Below are 23,190 nucleotides of genomic sequence, written 5' to 3'. Positions count from 1 at the left end.
TAAGCAACCACAAGTTTAATGTAGGTTACTTTTAACAACTATCCACCTCAATTACGTCTATGGTCTGGCACACAGGCTGAAGAGTTAACGTTTTGTGTCAGCAAGGGGTGGGGGGACAGCCACCCACCAGAGCATAGCTGCTGATGTGGGCTGGCCTTCTCCACACGCTCTTCAAGGCTGGTGTGTTTTCTGAAAACTTCTTAACATCTTAATCTCTTCCATTTATAAGCCTGCGATTAACCGCACGGCTCAGGTCCGCGTGAAACCCGCGTGACCGCGCTCGTCGCTCTCTCTCTTTTTTACATAAATACTTTGTGCTGCCAGGAGCAAAGTCCAGCACAAACGTCTGTCTCCCTCCGACTCACTCTTGGTTGCATAGAAACCCATGATAACAACAACAGTCGGTGTCACAGACCACATGTTCTGCTCCGCACACACCCACACAACAACAACAACGACGACGACGACGACAACAAAAACAACACAAAATAGGCCTACTGTCCAGCACAATCTGGACCCCGCGGAACTTCTCAACACCCCACTGAGCGGTGGAGAACTCACTACAGTACCCCACACAGCGGTCTGTATTTCGCCCCACTAAGACGGCGAACCAAAAAAAGTTCGAACTGCGCAACTCTGCGACTTAATGCTTCTGTACAAAAAACCCCACTGAGCGGCTTTGTACATCGCCCCACTTAGACGGCGAATTTTAGCCCCACTGAGCGGCCACGGACAACGCCCCACTGAGCGGCGAAGACGTAATTTTAGCCCCACTAAGCGGCCACGGACAACGCCCCACTGAGCGGCGAAGACGTACAGTTATAGAGTTGGACTCTAAACTTACTCGGTGTTGCTTAGCGTGTAATATCAGCCTCGAATCCCGCCAATCGCCATTCATCGAGGAGAAAAGACATACAGCGAATCCACAGGAACTTCCTGGCTGACGTCAGTCTTTCAGCGTGTCCCTCCTCCCCTCGGTGAATGCGATTCCAGGGCTCCGGCATCGAAGGACCAATTAATGATAGGTTTGTAGCTTGAACCTATTCGCTGGAACGTTAAGACAATATAATTACGCTGCTAAGCAAGACACAAGTAGGCAAAGTTCTTCATGTTACTCGTGCACGGGAGAGAACCGGACAGGCACCGTTCCTTCGCTTGACCCCAGTAGCTCTCGTCCGTCCTCCCATACACTATCCTTTTATTGAGGTTACATGAATATGCATAGGTTCATTAACATACGACGTCTACATACACAAAGAGTACCTTGCCTCTGTGTGTGTGTGTGTGTGTGTGTGTGTGTGTGTGTGTGTGGACTGCTGATCAAAGGGTCAAACATCCTTGGTCAGGAAGAGGGTAGCCTCCCCCTCACCCTAGATGGTTCATCCTAGATAACACGGTGAGGAAGTCCTGCAGTTCATCTAAACAAAGAGCACTTAGACTAGAACAGACGCAACTACGTTAATCCTACCATAAAATAATAAGACACGGTATGACCTCTCATGCTCCCAAAGTGCTGTCTAATACACACAAAGTTTGCAGACTATCAAGGATCAAAACCTCTACCAATCTACAACTAATTACAAAACTCTAAGCATATATAAGTAAATATTTCTAAGCATAAATGACAATCAACAATACAAATCTAACACTGACTTAAAGGTAATATGGTATTTCATGGTAAAAGAGAAAAGAGACCAATGTATGTTTAAAGTAACAAAGGATAAATAGGTAATTGGTCATTTTATGGGTTTAATAAGTGTCAAACTTATTAAATTGCCTCCCATTTAGAGACGTCTAAAAGGGGCCTCGGGAGTGAGGATTATTCCAGGTAGCACCTGCCAAGACTTGGGACCTTGGTTAAAAATAGCTAATGATCAAAGGATCATTTTTTATGCACTTATTTGGTCAGTAGAAAAGCTGATTTTGGACGTGGAGGTCCGAGAAATAAACCTTGGGTTGGGCAAGGTTTTCTTAAGTGACTTAGAATAGAAAACTGTTGATTTAATGTTGATGAATATTACGGGACCCGCCGTAGTCTATGTGATAGAATCTTTCTGATTCCAAACAGCATGTTTGATGAAAATAGTCTATCACAAGCATGTTTTGGGTGATTCTAAGTGTGTGAACATTGTGGGTACTGCATCTGAGTGATTCTGTGGGATTTGTACAAAATAATAAATAAGTAATAATAACACTACTGGGGTAAGAATCGTGGGTTCATAGCAGAGTGCGTGAAAAGATGAAGTCTGAGAGAAGAGAGTGTGTGTGTGTCTGGCAGGAAGTGAACAATTTTGCATGTCCATAAAAGGAACTGGCTGATGTGTGTGAAAATGATATTAAATAAGTGTTTTAGTGTGTTAATACAGGTGCCCATGGACTTACTCAACCTCAAAACATGAGTACAGCGGCAAAATGATAGATTAACAGAATTGGGACGACAAACAGGCCAGCCTTCGGCTTAAAATTTTTACAGCTTGACCTCTCATTCTGTCCTCATCTGGAGAAGAAGCTTAAAGGACAGTCAATCTCCTGATGAAGACAGAAGACAGACAGAACGCCGTGGACTTGAAGAATTAACAGCAGGCAAAAGACAGTGCAACTGACCTATAACACTGAAGACTCCAGCAGCAGCATGTAAGAAAACATTTGATGGAAGATGAACTCTGAATTACATGCTGGGAAGAACAGTGGGATAAATAATTGCGTGAAAGCACTGGACAGCACTGGAAACTGAGTTTCATATTTGCCATGCTGGGAGTAAACCTGAAATAAAGAAAAGACTGAAAAGATCAAGAGAGAAGCAATGGAGAGAAGAAATGCCTGATTTGGGCCTGTGTTGACCTGCGAGGCCACACAGGAAACTGTGAGAAGAGGGACAAGGACCAGTGAGAGGTCATGCCCGGACGAGTTCGAGTGAGAGCGTATGGGGAATTGGATTGAAAATTGAGTCCAGAGCATCATAACAGAAAGGTAAAAAAAAAGAAAAAAAAAAGGGAGAGAGTAAGAAATACATAAGCTACTAATTACATGAATGAATAGAAAACACACATGCACAAATTGTTACATGTGAAATTATTTTTGGAGAGAATCAGAAGTGAGATAGTTTGAATCCAGAGCTCAGTGCAAAGATGCACGAATTAAACCTGATTATAAAAAACACATCGAGGCAATGAAGATCAGCTTACACTCAATCTTAATATGAATACAAATACCGGTACATAGACGCAACAAAGACACGCTTACACTTGTGAATGTGAATACATGACATAAATTGGTGTTTCTGCCCAGAGAGAGAGATGCGTGTTGTTTAAGCAGTGATGATAATAATGAAATGTCTTAGTTTTGTCACTTTTAGGTGCAAAGCAGACCTGGATCAATTTTCCACATCCAGCAGTCGGAAGAAAGTTATAGGTTAACATAACTGGAAACATTCAGGCCAAGTTTCTGGTTGAATTGTTTACAGCGCCATGTGTCACTAAACCTGACAAGCGAGCTCTCACTCCTGGCTGAAGACAAGGAATGCAGTTCCAAAGAGCAATAACATGGCAGTTAAAGAGAGACAGTGGAGAATGCAGGACAAAGCGGAAAGAGAACTGCCTGGCTTTGGACTGTTGAAGTGGGAGAGGACAACGGAGTGAGAGGAGTACGTGATAACACAGTGGAATGCTGTTATTTAATATGGGAAATCAAAATGTGGGTTAGCAAACCTGGAAAAAAGAAAACTGACTGCTTAAGTGGGAAAATTGTGAAGGAGTCTGAAACACTGCAAAAAGAAACATATACAAAATCACACACACGAACAGAAAATATATTAACCTTACCAACACTTCCAAAAACAAGAGAGCCCATGAAGATTAGACAGCATCTTGAGCATGTGAGTCTGTTTATCATCTTGTCCAAGTCGCTTAGTGTGATGAAAAATTGATACAAAGACCATCGGACTAATAGCTAAGTAGTTAAAAAATGATCCAATTTTAGCAGAGAAATGTGTAGGAAAGGCAGCTTTGAGAACATGCCCTGGTGGATCTGCAGCTCCACTGCACAGACATCGATTTAACCTGACTAATAACACACACACATGCAATGAAAATAAGCTTACTATCTTTCATCAGTGTTAAAATAGTGTGAATTTAACACACTTAAACCCTGAACTTGAGGAATAACTCAGGGAAGTTCCATGACAATAGAGTGATTTTTGTGAAAAGGAAAAAGTGATTAAAGCTTAAAGTAGTTTTTAGAATAGTGAATTAGAAGTGTTCTTGTACAGATTGATCAAAACAAGTGATTACTGAAAGAAAATAAAAATAATTCAATAATGTGGTAATGTTTAAATATGCATTTCTCTTGTCACGGCAACTTCTTGAGATATGACTCAGTATGCAAATTCGTTGAATGACTGGGGACAGGAAAAGAAAAGAACAACTTGGGTTTCCTGTCTGACTGTATGAGTGAAGCTTGCACTGAAAGAGACACTGTGACTGGGTGAGAACAAAGGCTTGGTAACATACAGGATAATTAAATAAAATGGTCAGTGCAGTAGTCTAAGTGCAGGAGTCCAGATTTGGAAAATAAATTTAGAATTTAGTGATGATAGATTGTTATAACGTCTTTAGAGAGGGCTTAATGAGAATATCAATGGTGTGCAAAACTGTGTGGCTTTTAACAAGATTTTCTGTGTATTTAGCAGGTGAAATTATGTCAGTTGACCTCAGACTGTCAGTCGCTGAAGAACCTGAGGAAAAACTTTTCTGTGATTACGATTTTTGGGGTTGTTGTTTTAGTGATGGGTTGATTCTGACAGTTAGGTTTGGGTTGTTTTCTTATTTTAATAGAGGGAGTTTTATTGATCCTGGACGTGGGTAGAACTGGGCCCTTGTAACAGTGCACTTAAGAGAAAATCTGTCAGGTGATTATGTTTTGTGCTTTGATGAGCTACTAATCAGCTCTCTTTTTCTCATTTTTGTGCTAAGCAGGCCTGCAGGAGTGAATTAACAGCGCTGTAAAAACTTTTCAGGAGAACAAACATAAGGTGAGCTTTTCCAGATTACAATGGGCTGAGGAAAAGGCTACCTGTGGGGACCTGATCAGGTTGTAAGTCCCTGTCTAAAAGGATTGCAGTGAGTCAATCCAGTCCAAGAGCATAAAGAACTCTTTTCCTAAAAAACAAAACAAAATAAAACAAATGAATGAGCTCATGTTGCTGAGGGCGGAGAATGGGATTATCTCCACTATTAGCAATATCTGGTGTGAATGCGTGTGAGCGAATGTGTGTGACTGTGATGGACTGACGATGTGGACTAAAGGTTGGACTGACTGGACACTGAGATAAAGACTGGACCAAGGGTAGGATGAATAAATGCTGACAAACAATTCACCACACTGGCAAGAGAAGGGGGTGTTTTGCTTTGTTTTGCTTTGCTTTGCTTTTGCCATGAGCAGGAGGAGCGGAAGACTTAATTCTGGAGCTGCTACTTTTGGGTTGTTGATGTTTGCTTGAAGAAAATTCTGTTTTGTTGACTGGGTTTAGATTATGGTATCACATTATATTGTTGGGAGAATGTCAAATGCTAAAGGGGAGGAAATTTTTGATATTACTCATGTTACCATTAACCAAAGCAGGCCACTGTAGAAGACAATTAAATTTTATAGAGGAAAATAGTCAGAACAAAGCAAAATTTACGAGTTACATAGGGGAATGGTAGACTTCTTACATTAAAACAAAAACAAAAACAGTTATGGAATAACAAACACTGGTCCAAGAGACTGAGGTTTTCTTCCTTTAAAACAGTAAATTATTAAAAGAGCACAATCGGTAAGGGTATGTGATACTAGCTGGTACTGGAGGAAAACGGGAGCAAAGTAAAGAGAGAAAACATATTTTGGTTAGCTCTGATAAAGTCAAAATTAAAAGAAGTACCATTACATTCAGAGGAGCAACATGAAATTAAAATGTGAAATTTTGTATGAAGAACATGACTGATAACTGCTCTGTCTTAAGTTTTGTTTCTTATGGCACAGATTGGATCATAAGTGGGGAAAACTGAGTTTCAAAGGTAAAGTTCATGTTAACACACAGGTTTTGTTTCTAGGCAGTTCCGAGGATGCAGGCTCTGGGTGGAGCCAGGAGTTAAAAAGGTTTAACATGATAATTAAACTGATTTTATTACTTAACACAGGTTTGCAAGTGGACTTGCAACGCGATATCATAGCGTGGCTCAAGCACGTTCATCACAGTTTAAACACCTTGTTTTGCACAACGGAATATGACCTCCCGTCTGCAGCTAAACACCCCAATAGCTTTAGCTTTAGCCCGGTCGGACTGGGCAGCAAAGGGCTGCTTAAATGCCGAAAACTCCTCTGCTCCTCCACCTGGACCGCTAGCACTGACCATACCGCTTGACAGACTGACCACGCGCACCATACACATACTTTTTTTTCTTTTTTGAATCTTCGGATCACGTGCGTGCCGAACCGTGGAGTGGGATCGGTTCGGATTTCGGATCAACCGTGATCCGTTGCACCTCTAATATCTGAGGTGCTTCTGCGCTACCACAGGGACACGACTTCATCAAACCTCTTTAGCAGTTTTTAAAGGCTCTGACTTTTTAAATAAAGGCTGAAATATCTCCATCATTGAATCCTGCTATTGCACAGAACAGAAATTTATAATTTAATACATCTAGCAGTAACATATGGTCAACTTATGCTATGCAGGTAGTGCTGCTTCTCTGTGAGGATGCGTCTGTGTGCGTTTGGTCTTCTTACATTTGAGGAAATAGTGACACAAACATTTGAAAAATTATGGCTTTAAGTGAGCAGAAAGGATGTTATGTGTAGTTTTATACATTTGTACGCAGAGAAAGTTTAATGAAAGACAAAATTATCAGATTTGTGAAGATGAACTTAATAAATTGTGTGTAACTGATCAGTGTTTATTTGGGTTTGGATGTATACATTTGTAAAATAAGTTTTGCATGTGCTCAAATTGCTTTGCATTTATGTGTGGATTTAAGCATGTTTGAGAATCCTCTAAAATTAAACACACATCACTGCAGTCATTTGTCTTAGTTTACACTCATACTTATTTGTAACACTGTTGAGACAAATTTTGCTATAAAAAAAATCCAGGTTTAGTGTTTCTAAGGTCTTTTTGCTCTCCGACATCTCGTGTAAAGATTTGAGGAAATGATTAGTTGCACAAATCATGAGAGAATCTGTTTGGTTTCTTGACATGATGGTGCAGCTTTAGAGCTGAACAACATTTGAGAAGTCAAAACAAACAGAAAATGTGACAGTAAAAAATTTCCCTTCACGTTTGAAAAACAACCCAAACAAAGCTGCTCAACATGACTGAAATATCAAAGGAACACATGAAGTCAGATCTGTGTGAGAGGCAGAAACTCACATGCGTAAGAAAACATCTGAATGTTTCTGGCTGATAATCACATTAAAAGTCTCTGCTTAGCCACCAGCTCTCACCTGCTGACAGAGGCAGAACAAAACCTGAAAAACCAGAACTTCAGGATCAGAATTCGAAAAGTGAAACTGAAAGAACTTTAAAATCTGTTTCTTTTAAACAAGAATCAAACTGAGCTCATCCAGCCGTTCTCAACAGCACAGTAGAGATTCTGTCCAACACTGGTGAGTACAGACGATCACACTGTTTTAAAATCCAGATGTTCAGTCTCATCTCTTTATGACTTAGAATACTTCTGCATCAACACAGGATTACGGACTAGGAGTAAAAACAAACAAATATAAAGACAGTAAGTGAAAGTAAATTTTTGTTTCACAGCAGTTTCACTGCGGAAAATCTGTTTCTCCTCAAAGGAACCTTAAACTGAGCTCATCCAGCCTTTCTGAGCAGCACAGCAGAGCTTCTGTCCAACACTGGTGAGTACAGATGATCACGATCACACTGTTTTAAATTTAAACTCTCTCTGTGTCAGGAAAAATAACTGTAACACTGCTGCAGCTGGTGTGTTTCACATTTTTTCTAAATGATGACATAGGAGCTGATTTAATAGCAGCACTGAACAGATTACATTTGTTGTACAGAGAAAAAGAAGTTTACATTTAAAACCTTTCATCTCTAATGTCAGGGTCTGAAGAGCTCACTGCTTTGTGCCTGACACACCTGCAGGGAGAGGCGGAGATTCAACTGAGTCTATCAGGTTTTCCTCAACAACACAACAAACAACAGTGAGTGCAGCTGATCACGTTCATGATTCAATGCTCTGTTCATGTCATTCTGACTCTTTTTGTTAGAGCCATCGTCTCCAAGCTTCTTCTTGTACATGGTCACCACAGCCATTTCCATCCTTTTGGCAAAATGCTTCACCATCTGTCCTTCCTCGTTTCTCTCATTAACACCATACCTGCCCAACACCTGATAACCTCTGCCTCCTTCACCTACATGTCAATTAAAGTCTGCTCTAAACACCACTCTCCTCCCCACTGAGGACACTCTCTGCCACTTTATCCAAGTTACTCCAGAATGTCTCTAACTGACATCGAACCTGTGGGGCACTCACGCTGACAACATTCAACATCACCCATTTGATTTCTTGTTTCAAACTAATGATCCTGTCTAACACAGATGGCTGGTATTGTCCTCATATGGATCTAAGAATAAAAAAAACCCGTGAAACTGAGTGTTGGTCGTGTTTAACATGACCATCCACCACCGGAAGAGGAGACATGAGACAGAAGGAAGTAAAAGCAGAACAAGTCCACTTTAAATATGAGTAAAACTGAATTGTGCATAAAATAATTTCATTTTCTTTCTTTCAGACATGTCTGCTGCCTGCTGTCTTCAATCTGAAGATCGGTTTCTGTGCTCCATCTGTCTGGATCTCTTCACTGATCCAGTCTCCACACCATGTGGACACAACTTCTGCAAAAACTGCATCAGTCAACACTGGGATATCAGTGAGAGGTGTCAGTGTCCTGTGTGTAAAATGGTGTTTGAGATCAGACATGAGCTGGGGGAAATCTCTGAGCTGATGAAGAGAAGCTCTGAGGTGGAGCAGCTCTCACTCTCTAAAGATCACCTCCACCTCATTGAAAGCTTCTCATGCCTACAAGTTGCTCCAACCAGCAATGACTGGACAGAGGTCAGTATCCATCCACTATCATATGAGCTGTTTGAGGCTGAGCTGAAGAGGATCCAGCAGTATGCAGTGGATATGACTCTTGATCCTGATACAGCACATCCGAAACTCATCCTGTCTGATGATGGAAAACAAGTACACTGTGGTGATAGAAGGAAGCAACATCCAGACAACCCAGAGACATTTTTTAAAGGTGTTTGTGTTTTAGCAAAGCAGAGTCTCTCTTCAGGCAGATTATACTTTGAAATTCAGGTTAAAGAAAAGACCAAATGGTTTTTAGGGGTGGTCAGAGAGTCAATCAACAGGAAGGAAGACCCCAATCCGAGTCCTGCGAATGGTTACTGGACAGTAATTTTAGGTAAAAATAGTTTTATAGCTCTTGACAACCTTCCAGTCCATCTTCCTCTTCACCGTCCTGAGAAGGTGGGAGTGTTTGTGGATTATGAGGAGGGTCTGGTCTCCTTTTATGACGTAGATCACGCAGCTCTTATCTACTCCTTTACTGGCTGCTCCTTTACCGAGAAACTCTACCCATTCTTCTGTCCCGGTAATAATGATGATGGTAACAACTCTGCGCCGCTGATCATCTGTCCTGTCAATCAGCCAGTCTGATCTTTTTACATGAGGAAATTGGATCAATTATAGGTTAAGCTCATTATTTTAACTAACACAAAGAAGAAGTCCTATAAACAGAACTTGGCAAACTGCACCTTCTGAAGATTATGAGATTCACTCAGAAGCTGCAGAAGTTCAACGTTAGTTGATTTCTATTTATTTTTTAATCTGTTTACAAGTTGAAGAAAATGATCCATTTGAGGAAATCCAGTGTGAGTAAATAGAAACTCTCCTTTTCTTTTTCTTTTTTCAATGTTTAAAGGCACACGTATGAGTACAAATGTTAACATTGTATTATTTTAATTGACCTGGTGTTATATCAATATCAAAGTCAGGATGGAGACACTGTTCCTCTGTTCTACTACAACACACTTGTTCATAATCACATAAATATAAATCTGAACTTTTATCGTCTCCTTTGATGATCATCAGCTGCTGAACTTTAGTCATCTTACCTCTGAAGTAACAGGACTATGAGCTGCTGTTTTGAATCAGTAATATTATTTTAACTATCATACACGTCATAAATGCATTTGTACCATCATTTTTATGTTTAGTTTCAAGACTGCGATACTTGATCAGCACACAATGACACCCACGGCCCACTCGTCCTTTTTCCTTCTCAACCCTGTCCTTCGTTCATGATGCTAATGTAAAGTTGTGGTATTGGTACTTAAACATTTAGCTAGCTAAGTCTTAAATCATTACTCTTTCTCTCTGGTGTTCAGCCTAAATGTAAATGTTAATGCAGCAGTTGGAGTAAAAATCCAGCAGAGGGCGCTCTGAGCCAGGGCAGCACTGTCACTGCTGCTGTGCATTATTTAAACCATTAAACTCATGCGTGTATTTGATTAATGATTATTCAGGTCATCAGAGCTGTTGCTGTGTTTCACTCTGAATAAGATGATGCCCTCTAAATTAAAAGCATAATAAAGTTTAAAATGCAGAGGGAAGCCCGACCTGCTCTCTGTTTTCAGACATTAGTTTTGTTTCAGTGGAGAATAATGAAATAGTTGCTGTAGTTCTTTTCTGCTGTTGCTGTTAGCGCTCTCATTTCTCACTGAGGCCCTGACTGTTAAATACACTGAATGAAACAGCACCTCAGTAAATACTGTGTGTATAATAAGTGGTGAAACGCAGTACTGTCTGAGAGTCGATGCTGAGTTTGTCTCAAAGCTGTTTCAGCTCATTTTAAATGCTGTCATCGATGTTCTGACACCCCGAAAGATGAAAACCAAACCAATAACTCTGTTAATCTCTTATTGTGTAAAACTTAATTAATAAAATATTTCCACGTGATCTAATTCAGTTTCTCTTGTTTAATACTAACAATTATATTGGTGTTTTGTGGGGGAAAAAGAAAAATTAAAAGAAGAAATTCATGGTCTTTGGTTAGATTAAAAGTCTTTGACAGTCAAAATTATCATACACTTACAAGAGACAGTTTGTAGTAGATGTATCTATCTGATAGATACATCAGAGAGAAGAACCAGAGAATCTTCCTCGTCTTCCTCACTTTTCTCATGGTCAAGTTTGATTTGGCTCCACCATTATAATGCCCCAAACCGAGAGCTCTCTGCACAGTACACTACCATTTCATGTTTTTGTTACAGAGCACAGTGGTGTTTTTGTGTAGCTCATCTGTGTAGCCAATTAAAACAAACAAACAAACATAGATAACGTTTTATTTCATAGTGTAATCTTCAAGGCTTTTTCTGTAGCACAGTCTCCTTTGATTCATCTGCTAATTATATTCACAACATTCATTCATTTTGTCTATAGGATTCACTAGCAGTATGGCTTCTTCACCTGTCCCTCTTGTACTTTCCTGCTCAGTGTGTCAGATGCTTTGCTACTCCTTGACTTCCTTTAGTAATAACAATACTTGTGATAAATATAACCTGTTTGCAGCGCTGCAGGCCAGGATCACTGATTTGGAGTCCTGGCTTCACAGCCTTGAAATACCTGTAGCTCGCCAGGCTCCTGTAGTCTGTGCAGTTGAAGGTAGCATAGCAACCATTAGATCTCCCACAGCAGGGTGACAGTGAGGAGGAAGCATGGTCTAAACAGAAACCACCGGAACACCACCATCCCGTCTATTGCTCTACACTGCTACACACCCACAAACAGCCAAAATAGGCTACACTGAGGGCAACCTAACACTACTGGCTAAGGGTAAACATAACTTCCATAAAATTAAAATTCACATCAGCAGTAATGACACCTGGTTACAACAATCACTAAAAATTAATATTGAATCCTGTGTAATTTTGCCAAAACAATGTTGGACTTGGTTGGTTTTCCTGGTCCCCTTCCCAGAGTGACATGCTTGGCCGCATGGTCTCCTTAAATTGCTGGCTGTCTGAGTGGTGTCCAGAAAACAATGTGGGCTTTATAGATAATTGGCAAACTTTCTGGAGGAAACGTGGTCTTGTGAGGAGAGACAGTATCCGTCCCACTCTGGGTGCAGCAGCTCTCTAAAACAGTGAAATGGGATTATCAAACATTAGGTCTCCCTCTTCTAAGTGTCTGTTAGTACATGAATTAATAAGTAATTAACAAAGTGATTTACTCTGCCTGACAGAAACCTGGGTACAGCAGGATAATTATGTTAGCTTAAATGAATCAATACCCCTGAGTCATACTAATTCTCAGAATCCTCGAAGTGCAGGCCGAGGAGGGGGTGTGGCAGCAATCTTCCACTCTAAGATATTAATCAACCACGAGACCCAGACAGAGTTTAAATTTATTTGAAAGCCTGACACCCAGCCTTGACCACTCTATCTGGAAAACTCAAAAGTCTGATTTCTTCTTTGGAACCAGCTTCCAGTTTGAAATCAGGAGACAGACACCATCTCTACTTTTAAGATTAGGCTCAAAACCTTCCTTTTTGATAAAGCATATAGTTAGGGCTGGATCAGGTGACCCTGAATCCTCCCTTAATTACGCTGTAATAGGTCTATGCTGCTGGGGGATTCCCATGATGTGTGAAATGTTTCTTCTTCAGTCACCTTTTTCACTCAGTATGTGTTTATACACCTCTGCATTTAATTATTAGTTATTATAAATCTCTGGCTCTCTTCCTCAGCATGTCTTTGTCCCAGTCTTCCTCCCCTCACCCCCAACTGGTCACGGCACATGACCGCGCCTCCCTGAGCCTGGTTCTGCTGGAGGTTTCTTCCTGTTAAAAGGGAGTTTTTCCTTCCTCCTGTCACCAAAACACTTGCTCACATTGGGGTCATATGATTGTTGGGGTTTTCTCTGTTTTCTTTGACTTATTGTAGGGTCTTTATATTGTGATATAAAACATGTTGAGGCAACGTTTGTTGTGATTTGGCACTGTACATTTGAAACTGAATTGAAAAGTAATATTTTCTAGTGTTTGTTTGTTTTTCTAAGTTGGAAAAAGGGACACAGTTCAAATCACATTTTTTAGAGATGTAGAGGAAACTGATTAGTGTAACATTCCTGATGTACACCAATACAGCCCATAACACAAAAATAAAAACACATTACACAATATAACCTGTTCCTGTACAATTACAGTGTATTTACAACATAAGAGGGAGAATTTCTGTTTGTTGTTGTTGTTGTTTCCACTGAAACCTGCAATTAATTAATAAATTATTTAAACACTACTTAAAAATTACTCAGTCCCTACATAAAATGACTAATAGTATCATTTCTGTTTGCTTTCCTGTAAAATACTCAGAAGTTACGTACTACTTCATTCATTTTTTCATTCATTTATTTGTTCATTTCCAGGCACAACAAATACCTATATTGAACATAAAATGCACAAAACAAAAAACAAAAATTGCCTGAAAAAGGAGTGGGACGAAGAAAACTTATTAAATCCCACCCCTATACTCACTCACTTAAAATTGCTTATTCACTCCTTCTAATGGACAGAACACAGAGAGTCAGCATTATGCAGTATAAGTAATTATTAGCCCCTATTTTCAGTGTATAAACCACTAAGTTTTTCTAGGTACAAACAAGTACATTGTAGTTTCAAGTAAAATACATGGAAATTCCACTTGATTCTAGGGAAATTAAACCCTTTGTCATTGAGCGTATTATAAAGTGTTACCTTACCCACCACCTGTCAGAGGTGGAGCAACACCTGAAAGACGAGGGCTTCAGTGTCAGAGGCGAGACCTGAAACTTAAAGCGAGAGCTGCTGCTCAGCAAATCTGTTTCTCCTCAAAGGAACCTTAAACTGAGCTCATCCAGCCTTTCTGAGCAGCACAGCAGAGCTTCTGTCCAGCACTGGTGAGTACAGATATCATGATCACGCTGTTTAAAACTTAAACTCTCTCTGTGTCAGGAACAATAACTGTAACACTGCTGCAGCTGGTGTGTTTCACATTTTTTCTAAATGATGAAATAAGACTTGATTTAATAGCAGCACTGATCAGATTACATTTGTTGGACAGAGAAAAGACGTTTACAGTTAAAATCTCTAATTTCAGGGTCTGATAAGCTCCCCACTTTGTGTGCCTGACACACCTGCAGGGAGAGGCAGAGATTCAACTGAGTCTATCAGATTTTCCTCAACAACACAGCAGAGTCTCTACAAACAGCAGTGAGTATAGCTGATCACATTCAACACTCTATTCATTTCATGCTGACTCGTCACAGTCACACTGGTTCCAATAGAAACGTGATCATTCATCTACGGATCGACTGTGCAAACATTTAGCTCTGTCACTTCTTTGGACTTTGGAAGTGAATTGCATTTGGACTTCAGTCTGCCTGCTTTATTACTGCTTACTCATCACTTCCTGTACTCATTGTTTCTATTTGCTTTAGCTGTTTTGCAATAAAAGCAAAGCAGCGGATTCATTTTATTGTGAAGAAGTGAGAGGAAGTACAGTGTGTACAGTAGCTCTGCATGACTCACAGTTTAAAATGATCCTTTATTTGATCTGGGCTTAAATTTGTAATGTCATATTTTTGAGATGTGGAAACGGCATCACACCACATGCCAAACCCTAACGATGATCAGATTATAGTCCCCAAACACTAACCTGACCCTAACCTTAAAGTCCCCCCAAAAAAGGCTTTTTATTTAACCCCGAAACAAATGTGGTTAAATTGAGGGCGTAGATTTGGTTTTGGCATTGGTGGGGACGGATGATTCAACCACCGAACCCTGCCCTGTTTCTATTTTTTTTTCCTTTTTGTCTTTGCTTCTTGATAAAAAAGGAGAAATATACTTCCCTGCATATGCTATTCTACATGCTTTTCAACCATTTAAACTTAAAATTCATAGTTTTGTTAAATTAGTTAAATTACTATTAAACAAATGACTGACTAAGTATTTTAGACTTATGTTTACTTCAGCCATATTCCATATAAATCAGGTATCATACAAAAATAAAAATAGCTTCAAATACATCCATCCATCCATCCATCCATCTTCATCCGCTTTGTCCGGGGCCGGGTCGCGGGGGCAGCAGCCTAAGCAAAGAGGCCCAGACTTCCCTCTCCCCAGCCACCGTTCCCAGGCCAGCCGAGAGATATAATCTCTCCAGCGTGTCCTGGGTCTGCCCCGGGGCCTCCTCCCGGTGGGACATGCCTGGAACACCTCACCCAGGAGGCGCCCAGGGGGCATCCTTGTCAGATGCCCGAACCACCTCAGCTGGCTCCTTTCGATGTGGAGCAGCAGCTGCTCTACTCTGAGCCCCTCCCGGATGGCCAAACTTCTCACCCTATCTCTAAGGGAGAGGCCAGCCACCCTTCGGAGGAAGCTGCAGCCCCAATCCGTCTGTCGATCTCCGGCTCCCTTCTCCCATCACTCGCGAACAAGATACTTGAACTCCTCCACTTGGGGCAGGAACTCATCCCCGACCCGGAGTGGGCACTCCACCCTTTTCCGGCTGAGAACCATGGCCTCAGATTTGGAGGTGCTGATCCTCATTCCCGCTGCTTCACACTCGGCTGCGAACCGTTCCAGTGCGAGCTGGAGGCCCTCACCCGATGAAGCCAACAGAACCACATCATCTGCAAAAATCAGAGATGAGATTCTGAGGCCACCAAAGCGAAAGCCCTCCGCCACTTGGCTGCGCCTAGAAATCCTGTCCATAAAAATTATGAACAGAACCGGAGACAAAGGGCAGCCCTGGCGGAGCCCATCACCCACCGGGAACGAGTCCGACTTATTGCCGGCAATGCGAACCAAGCTCTTGCAACGGTTGTATAGGGATCGAATGGCCCGTAGCAATGGGCCAGACACCCCATATTCCCGCAACACCTCCCACAGGACACCCCGAGGGACACGGTCGAATGCCTTCTCCAAGTCCACAAAACACATGTAGACTGGTTGGGCAAACTCCCATGCACCCTCAAGTATCCTGGAGAGGATAAAGAGCTGGTCCAGTGTTCCGCGACCAGGACGAAAACCGCATTGTTCCTCCTGTATCCGAGGTTCGACTAGCGGACGAACTCTCCTTTCCAGCACCCTGGCATAGACTTTCCCAGGGAGGCTGAGGAGTGTGATCCCCCTGTAGTTGGAACACACCCTCCGGTCCCCTTTCTTAAAGATGGGGACCACCACCCCGGTCTGCCAGTCCACAGGTACTGCCCCTGATCTCCACGCAACATTGCAGAGGCGTGTCAACCAGGACAGCCCTACAACGTCCAGAGCCTTCAGGAACTCGGGGCGGACCTCATCAACACCAGGGGCTCTGCCACCAAGGAGTTGTTTAACTGCCTCAGTGACCTCGCCCCCGGAAATTGGCGGGTCATTCCCCTCATCCCCAGACTCGGCTTCCTCCTCGGAAGACGTGTCAGTGGGATTAAGGAGGTCCTCGAAGTATTCCTTCCACCGCCTGACAATTTTCTCAGTCGACGTCAGCAGCGCTCCGCCAGCACTATACACAGTGCAGGTAGAGCACCGCTTTCCCCTCCTGAGACGTCTGACGGTTTGCCAGAATCTCTTCGAGGCAGTCCGAAAGTCTTTTTCCATGCCTCTCCGAACTCCTCCCACACCCGAGTTTTTGCTTCAGCCACTGCCCGAGCCGCATTCCGCTTGGCCTGTCGATACCTGTCGGCTGCCTCCGGAGTCCCACAGGCTAACCAAGCCCGATAGGACTCCTTCTTCAGCCTGGTGGCTCCCTTCACCTCTGGTGTCCACCATTTGGTTCGGGGATTACCACCACGGCAGCCACCAACCACCTTGTGGCCGCAGCTCAATGCAGCAGCTTCGGCAATGGAGACGCTGAACATGGTCCATTCGGACTCAATGTCCCCAGTCTCCCTCGGAATGCTGTTGAAGCTCTGCCGGAGGTGTGCGTTGAAGATCTCGCGGACTGGGGCCTCTGCTAGACGTTCCCAGCACACCCTCACTACACGTTTAGGTGCACCAGGTCTGTCCAGCGTCCTCCCCCGCCACCTGATCCAACTCACCACCAGGTGGTGATCAGTTGACAGCTCAGCCCCTCTCTTTACCCGAGTGTCCAGAACATATGGTCGCAGGTCTGCTGATACGATTACAAAATCGATCATCGACCTACGGCCTAGAGCGTCCTGGTGCCACGTGCACTTATGGACACTCTTATGTTCGAACAGGGTGTTCGTTATGGCCAAACTGTGATTAGCACAGAAGTCCAATAACAGAGCACCGCTCGGGTTCAGATCAGGGAGGCCGTTCCTCCCAATCACGCCCCTCCAGGTCTCGCTGTTGTTACCTACGTGAGCATTGAAGTCTCCCAGCAGGACAACAGAGTCTCCAGGTGGAGCACCCTCCAGCACACCCCCCCCCCCCCCCCCCCAGGGACTCTAAGAAGGCTGGGTACTCTGAACTGCCACTCGGCGCACATAGCGCAGATGACAGTCAGGACCCGTTCCCCGACCCTAAGGCGCAGGGAACAAACCCTCTCGTCCACCGGGAAAAACCCCAACGTACCGGCAGCAAGCCGAGGGGATATTAGGATACCCACCCCAGCCCGCCGCCTCCCACCAGGGGCAACTCCAGACTGAGACAGAGTCCAGCCCCTCTCCAGGAGACTGGTTCCAGAGCCCAAGCCATGTGTAGAGGTGAGCCCGACTATATCTAGCCGGTACCTCTCAACCTCACGCACTAACTCAGGCTCCTTCCCCACCAGAGAGGTGACATTCCATGTCCCTATTGCCAGTCTTGGCAGCCGGGGGTCAGTCCGCCAGGGCCTCCGCTCCTGGCCGCCACCCGGCACACAATGCACCCGACCCCTATGGCGCCTCCTGCGGGTGGTGGGCCTGCGGGAGGATGGGCCCATGTCTCCTCTTCGGGCTGTGCCCGGCCGGGCCCCATGGACTAAGGCCCGGCCACCAGACGCTCGCCCTCGGGCACCCTCCCCGGGCCTGGCTCCAGGGCGGGGCCCCGGTAACCCTATCCCGGGCAGGGTAAACTGTTCCCTCGGTGTCCTTTTCATAAGGGTCTTATGAATCGCTCTTTGTCTGGTCCCTCACCCAGCTTCAAATACAATCATGATAATAAAAGAATATGACTTTAAGGACTTAACAGCATTACTTCAGTTATAGTACACCAACATCTCTTATATACATTAGCACTAAGGGAACACTGACTGACCTGGTGGGTTTTGTCCATCTAAGATGACCACAGAGTAAAGGATCTCTCGGCAAAATTATGCAACATTTTAGGCACTATTGCCCCGATCAAGTCAGTGAGCTGGGATGTTTTATTCTAAACATGAACTACTGTTACAGCAACAGACATGGACTACATGTCCCACACAACAACTCAATGTCCACAGGAGCCAAACACATGCCTTCTCCTCTCGTTAACTGAGATAAACTGCTGGCATATTGGTTTTACATCTATACTGTCCAGTCTCTGGTGGACATAGAGCAGCATTGTTTAATCTCATTTGAGTCATTGTTAACCTTAGCCATCTTTTTAGTCTTCTGAGAGCACTGAAGCTTCTTTCAGCCTCAGCCGAGGATACTGGGATGATGGGATGATGATAATAAATACTAGTTAATCTATAGCACCAAATCATCAGTCAGTCACCTGTGACCTCGCCTCTTCACCTCTGTCCGAGCTACAACATGGCAGAGCTGCCTCTGTCACCTGATAAATAACAGTGAGTCATTCCAAATACATGCAGTCACACATGTGCTTCAAATACAGTCATGAACCAACAAGTCATCATCCAATTTCACCTGTGATCTTGTGTCACCATTGCTCTCTGAGCTTTGTGTTGGTTCTTCTGTCACCTGACAAATAGGACATACACGACAATAAGAATAAAATGAGTAGCTGCTTCAGTGTTTCTGTCAATTTGTGCAGATCTTGACTCATCAGTAATGTTTGTAGGCTGAGTGCATTTTTAAAACAATTTGTGCAAACTGCACTACAAGGTGGAATATTTGCACAATCATGACTACCTCATGATATTTTGTCTCAAAAATTAACCCTATGAATATGTCAGTACCATTAGGATGAAATTATTGTGTCACCAACATTTTAACGTTAGACATATAATTTTAACAGCCTCTGTAAACTAATATCCTGGCTTACTCAAGGCTGCCGTTTTCTGACAGTTTCAATCAAAATTAGAAATGCTGCTCTGGGAGACTGAGATAACTAACAGTGCTGCCTGTTGTGCAGTTAGTTTTCAAAACACGTTATTCATGGTTACATAAAATTTTAGACTGATGTGGGCCAAAGCCTAGCATAGCCTGTAACGTTATTATGACGGACACATTTTATGAGTTAACTTGGCTTTAAGTGACTTACAGGTTTCTTTCTTATATCCAGGATCTTCCTCTTTGCTGCCATCATCCTCTACTCCTTGCAGCGCAGGCTTGCCGCTGCTAAAACTAAACAGAGCTCCCTGAAAGGCACAGCCAATCACATTGGCCATATTTGTCACATGAGGTAGGACTCCAGTAGAGAACGTAATTTAACTCTTTCTGCACCGCTGGGTGAATGAGACGGTGACAGATCTTTTTTTTTCTTCTTTCTGTCGGGTTTGTTTTTCTTTACTCGAAGAGATCAAATTATTGGTGGGGACAATTCAATAATCGCTGGACATGTCCCTTCCGTCCATGCCAAATCTACGCCCTTGGGTTAAATTATACAGCAAAATCTAAATCTTGGGCCAAAGTAACAGAACACTATTCAAAAGCTGACAACAAACAATTCTACTAACTCAATACCTAAACAAAACTTAAATAGTGCACACACAAAAAGAGGTAGAACACACAAAACCTTATTGAAACTAACATAACAAATTGATCCAGAGTTGTGGTATGACCCAATTTGCAGGTCTCCATATATGCTTGCTCCGCCCCTATTCCACCTCTTAGCTCATCAACCAAGGGTCTTGGAGCAACTGCCACTAAGGTAACTCAGAAAACACAGAAAGATTAAATCATAAATATAACAGGAAAAACTAAAATGTGCAAAATTATTTTAGAATACAGTATTATGTGATTGTATGAGTTAATTAATTCTAAACCAAGAGCCTGTAAATCCTATATTTAAAGAAAGAAAAATATAAGTGTAGTGTTATGTGAATTAATAAATTTAAAAATGAACAAATTTTCTTTTTTTTTCTTGTTCAGGGTGCAGACATGTCTGCTGCCAGCTGTCTTCTATCTGAAGATCAGTTTCTGTGCTCCATCTGTCTGAATGTCTTCACTGATCCAGTCTCCACACCATGTGGACACAACTTCTGCAAAAACTGCATCAGTCAACACTGGGATATCAGTGAGAGGTGTCAGTGCCCTGTGTGTAAAAAGGTCTTTCAGACCAGACCTGAGCTGCACATCAACACATTTGTCTCTGAGATGGTTTCTCAGTTCAGACATGAAACTCAGCAGAAAGTCAGCAGCAGCAGGTCAGAGCAACAAGCTGCCAAACCAGGAGAAGTTCCCTGTGACATCTGCACTGGAACCAAACTGAAGGCCCTGAAGTCCTGTCTGGTGTGTCTGGCCTCCTACTGTCAGACTCACCTGGAGCCTCACCTGACAGCTTCACGGCTGAAAAGACATCAGCTGATCGATCCTGAGGAGAACCTGGAACGCAGGATGTGTATGAAGCATGATAAACCTCTGGAGCTGTTCTGTAAGAACGATCAGACATGTGTCTGCATGCTCTGCTGTGTTTTTGACCACAAGACTCATGAGTTTGTTCCTCTGAGAGAAGAATATGAAGGAAAGAAGGCAGAGCTGGGGGAGACTGAGGCTGAAATTGAACAGATGATCCAGAAGAGACGACTGAAGATTCAGGAGATCAAAGAGTCAGTGAAGATGAGTAAAGATGCTGCAGACAGAGAGAAAGCAGAAGGTGTTCAGGTCTTCACTGCTCTGAAGGAGTCTGTTGACAGACGTCTGAACGAGCTCATCAAGGAGATTGAAGAGAAACAGGAAAGAAAAGAGAAACAGGCTGAAGGTTTCATCACAGATCTGGAACAGGAAATCTCTGAGCTGATGAAGAGAAGCTCTGAGTTGGAGCAGCTCTCACGCTCTAAAGATCACCTCCACCTCCTCCAAAGCTTCTCATCCCTGAAAGCTGCTCCAACCACCAAGGACTGGACAGAGGTCAGTATCCATCCACCATCATATGAGGGGACTGTGGTGAGAGCTGTGGATCAGCTGAAGGAGATATTCAGTAAAGACATGAAGAAGCTGTTTGAGGCTGAACTGAAGAGGGTCCAGCAGTATGCAGTGGATATGACTCTTGATCCTGATACAGCACATCCTTATCTCATCCTGTCTGATGATGGAAAAAAAGTACACTGTGGTCAAGAGGAGAATGATCATCCAGACAACCCAGAGAGATTTTCTGAAGAGCTTGTTGTTTTAGGAAAGAAGAGTTTCTCTTCAGGCAGATTTTATTTTGAAGTTCAGGTTAAAGAAAAGACTGAATGGGCTTTAGGAGTAGTCAGAGAGTCAGTCAACAGGAAACAAGAAATCATATCGAGTCCTGAGAAAGGTTACTGGACTGTAGGAGTATATGAAAACATTTGTGTAGCTCTTGAGGATCCTGAAGTCCATCTCCTGCTTCAGTCTTATCCTGAGAAGGTGGGGGTGTTTGTGGATTATGAGGAGGGTCTGGTCTCCTTTTATGATATAGATCGTGCAGTTCTTGTCTACTCCTTTCCTGGCTGCTCCTTCACCGGGAAACTCTACCCATTCTTCTGTCCCGGGGTCAATGATGATGATAATGATAACTCTGCACCTCTGATCATATGTCCTGTCAATCAGTCAGTCAAATCGTTTTCCATGGGGAATGTGGATCAATCAAAGTTTAAGCCAAGCCAGAGAAGAAGTCCTATAAACAGAACCCAGCAAAATGCACCTGATGAAGACCACAAGATTCGGTCAGAAGCTGCAGAACAAGCTGAGCTTTAGTTGATTCCTGCTTTTAAACTGTTCCGAAGTTTAAGAAAATTATCCATTTGAGGATAAATCCAGTCTGTATAAATAGAAACTCACCTCTTCTTTCCTTTTAATGTTTAAAGGCACAGATATTAAAGCATATACTGTCCATGGACATGAATACAAATGTTAGAATTACATTATTTTCATTCACCTGGTGTGAAATATCAAAAACAGGATGGAGAAACTGTTCTATTGTTTTAACAAGTACAACACACTTGTTCACAATGAAATGAATAAATATCAGAACTTCTATCATCTTGTTTGATGGTTTCTTTGATGATGATCAGCTCCAGAGCTTCAGTCTTCACTTCACTTCAGGTTTACAATGGCTCACTTCAGAATTAGCCATTGTAAACCTTCAGAGAGATGCAAGTCATAAATACATTTGTAAGAAGTTCTTTTTTTGTTTGTTTGTTTTGGTTTTTTGGAGCAGATTGAGATAATTGATCAGAAGATAATGACATCCTACTAACACCTTCAACTCGTCCTTTTTCCTTCTCATCCCTGTGACTCGTTCATGATGCACATGTAAAGTTTTGGTTTGGGTACTTAAGTTTTGATTCATTATTTTTCCTCTCTGATGTTCAGCCTGCATTAAGACAGCTGTAAATGTAAATACAGCACTTTGAGTGAAAATCCAACAGAGGGCGCTCTGAGCCAGGGCAGCTTTGTCTCTGCTGCTGTGCTTTATTTGAACCATTTAAACTCGTGTGTGTGTGTGTTTGATTAGTGATTATTCAGCTCATCAGAGCTGCTTCAGTGTTTCACTCTGAGAGTTTATTTCAGCTTCACTGTGCAGCACATGTTGGTTTTATTTTGGAATTATTTTCTTTGCTCCCCTTTTCTCACTCTTTAAATAAAAATCCCCATGATGCTGTTTGCGAGGCCACTGTGGAGCTCAGCTTCATTTTCTCCCACAGTAGAAGTCACAGGATTAATCCCCTGAGGATCCCTCAGTTCTGGTTTGAGACTTTTCACTTTTGTTAGTCTGTATTGTTAGGGACTGACAGCGTCATTGATATCAGCTGATATTCACCTTGTCTACCTGGTTTCATTCTGCGTTGGA

The 23,190-nt window shown here is 42.7% G+C and overlaps 1 protein-coding gene across 1 annotated transcript; it reads left to right on the top strand.

Annotated features, from left to right (window-relative positions):
- The first annotated feature begins 294 nt into the window (after positions 1-294).
- On the top strand, positions 295-22,376 carry LOC113016445 (uncharacterized). The gene is made up of 6 exons (XM_080297207.1): positions 295-7,893; positions 8,103-8,202; positions 8,600-8,715; positions 8,794-9,719; positions 19,993-20,082; positions 20,304-22,376. Exons 3-6 carry the CDS (start codon positions 8,673-8,675, stop codon positions 22,092-22,094), a joined length of 2,850 nt encoding a protein of 949 aa, XP_080153333.1. The 5' UTR covers positions 295-7,893; positions 8,103-8,202; positions 8,600-8,672; the 3' UTR covers positions 22,095-22,376.
- The last annotated feature ends 814 nt before the right edge of the window (positions 22,377-23,190 follow it).

Source organism: Astatotilapia calliptera, chromosome 23, assembly GCF_964374335.1.
Source record: "Astatotilapia calliptera chromosome 23, fAstCal68.1, whole genome shotgun sequence".
NCBI lineage: Eukaryota > Metazoa > Chordata > Actinopteri > Cichliformes > Cichlidae > Astatotilapia > Astatotilapia calliptera.
The sequence above is the reverse complement of the archived record's forward strand: the minus strand, read 5'-3'. Positions and strand labels throughout refer to the sequence as shown.

Excerpts from the sequence above, each read along its gene's own strand:
- LOC113016445 (XM_080297207.1), top strand. The coding sequence starts at position 8,673 with ATGACCATCCACCACCGGAAGAGGAGACATGAGACAGAAGGAA. Across the intron at positions 9,720-19,992 it reads TCTGTCCTGTCAATCAGCCA|CCCAATTTGCAGGTCTCCAT; the intron begins GTCTGATCTTTT and ends GTTGTGGTATGA. Across the intron at positions 20,083-20,303 it reads TTGGAGCAACTGCCACTAAG|GGTGCAGACATGTCTGCTGC; the intron begins GTAACTCAGAAA and ends TTTCTTGTTCAG.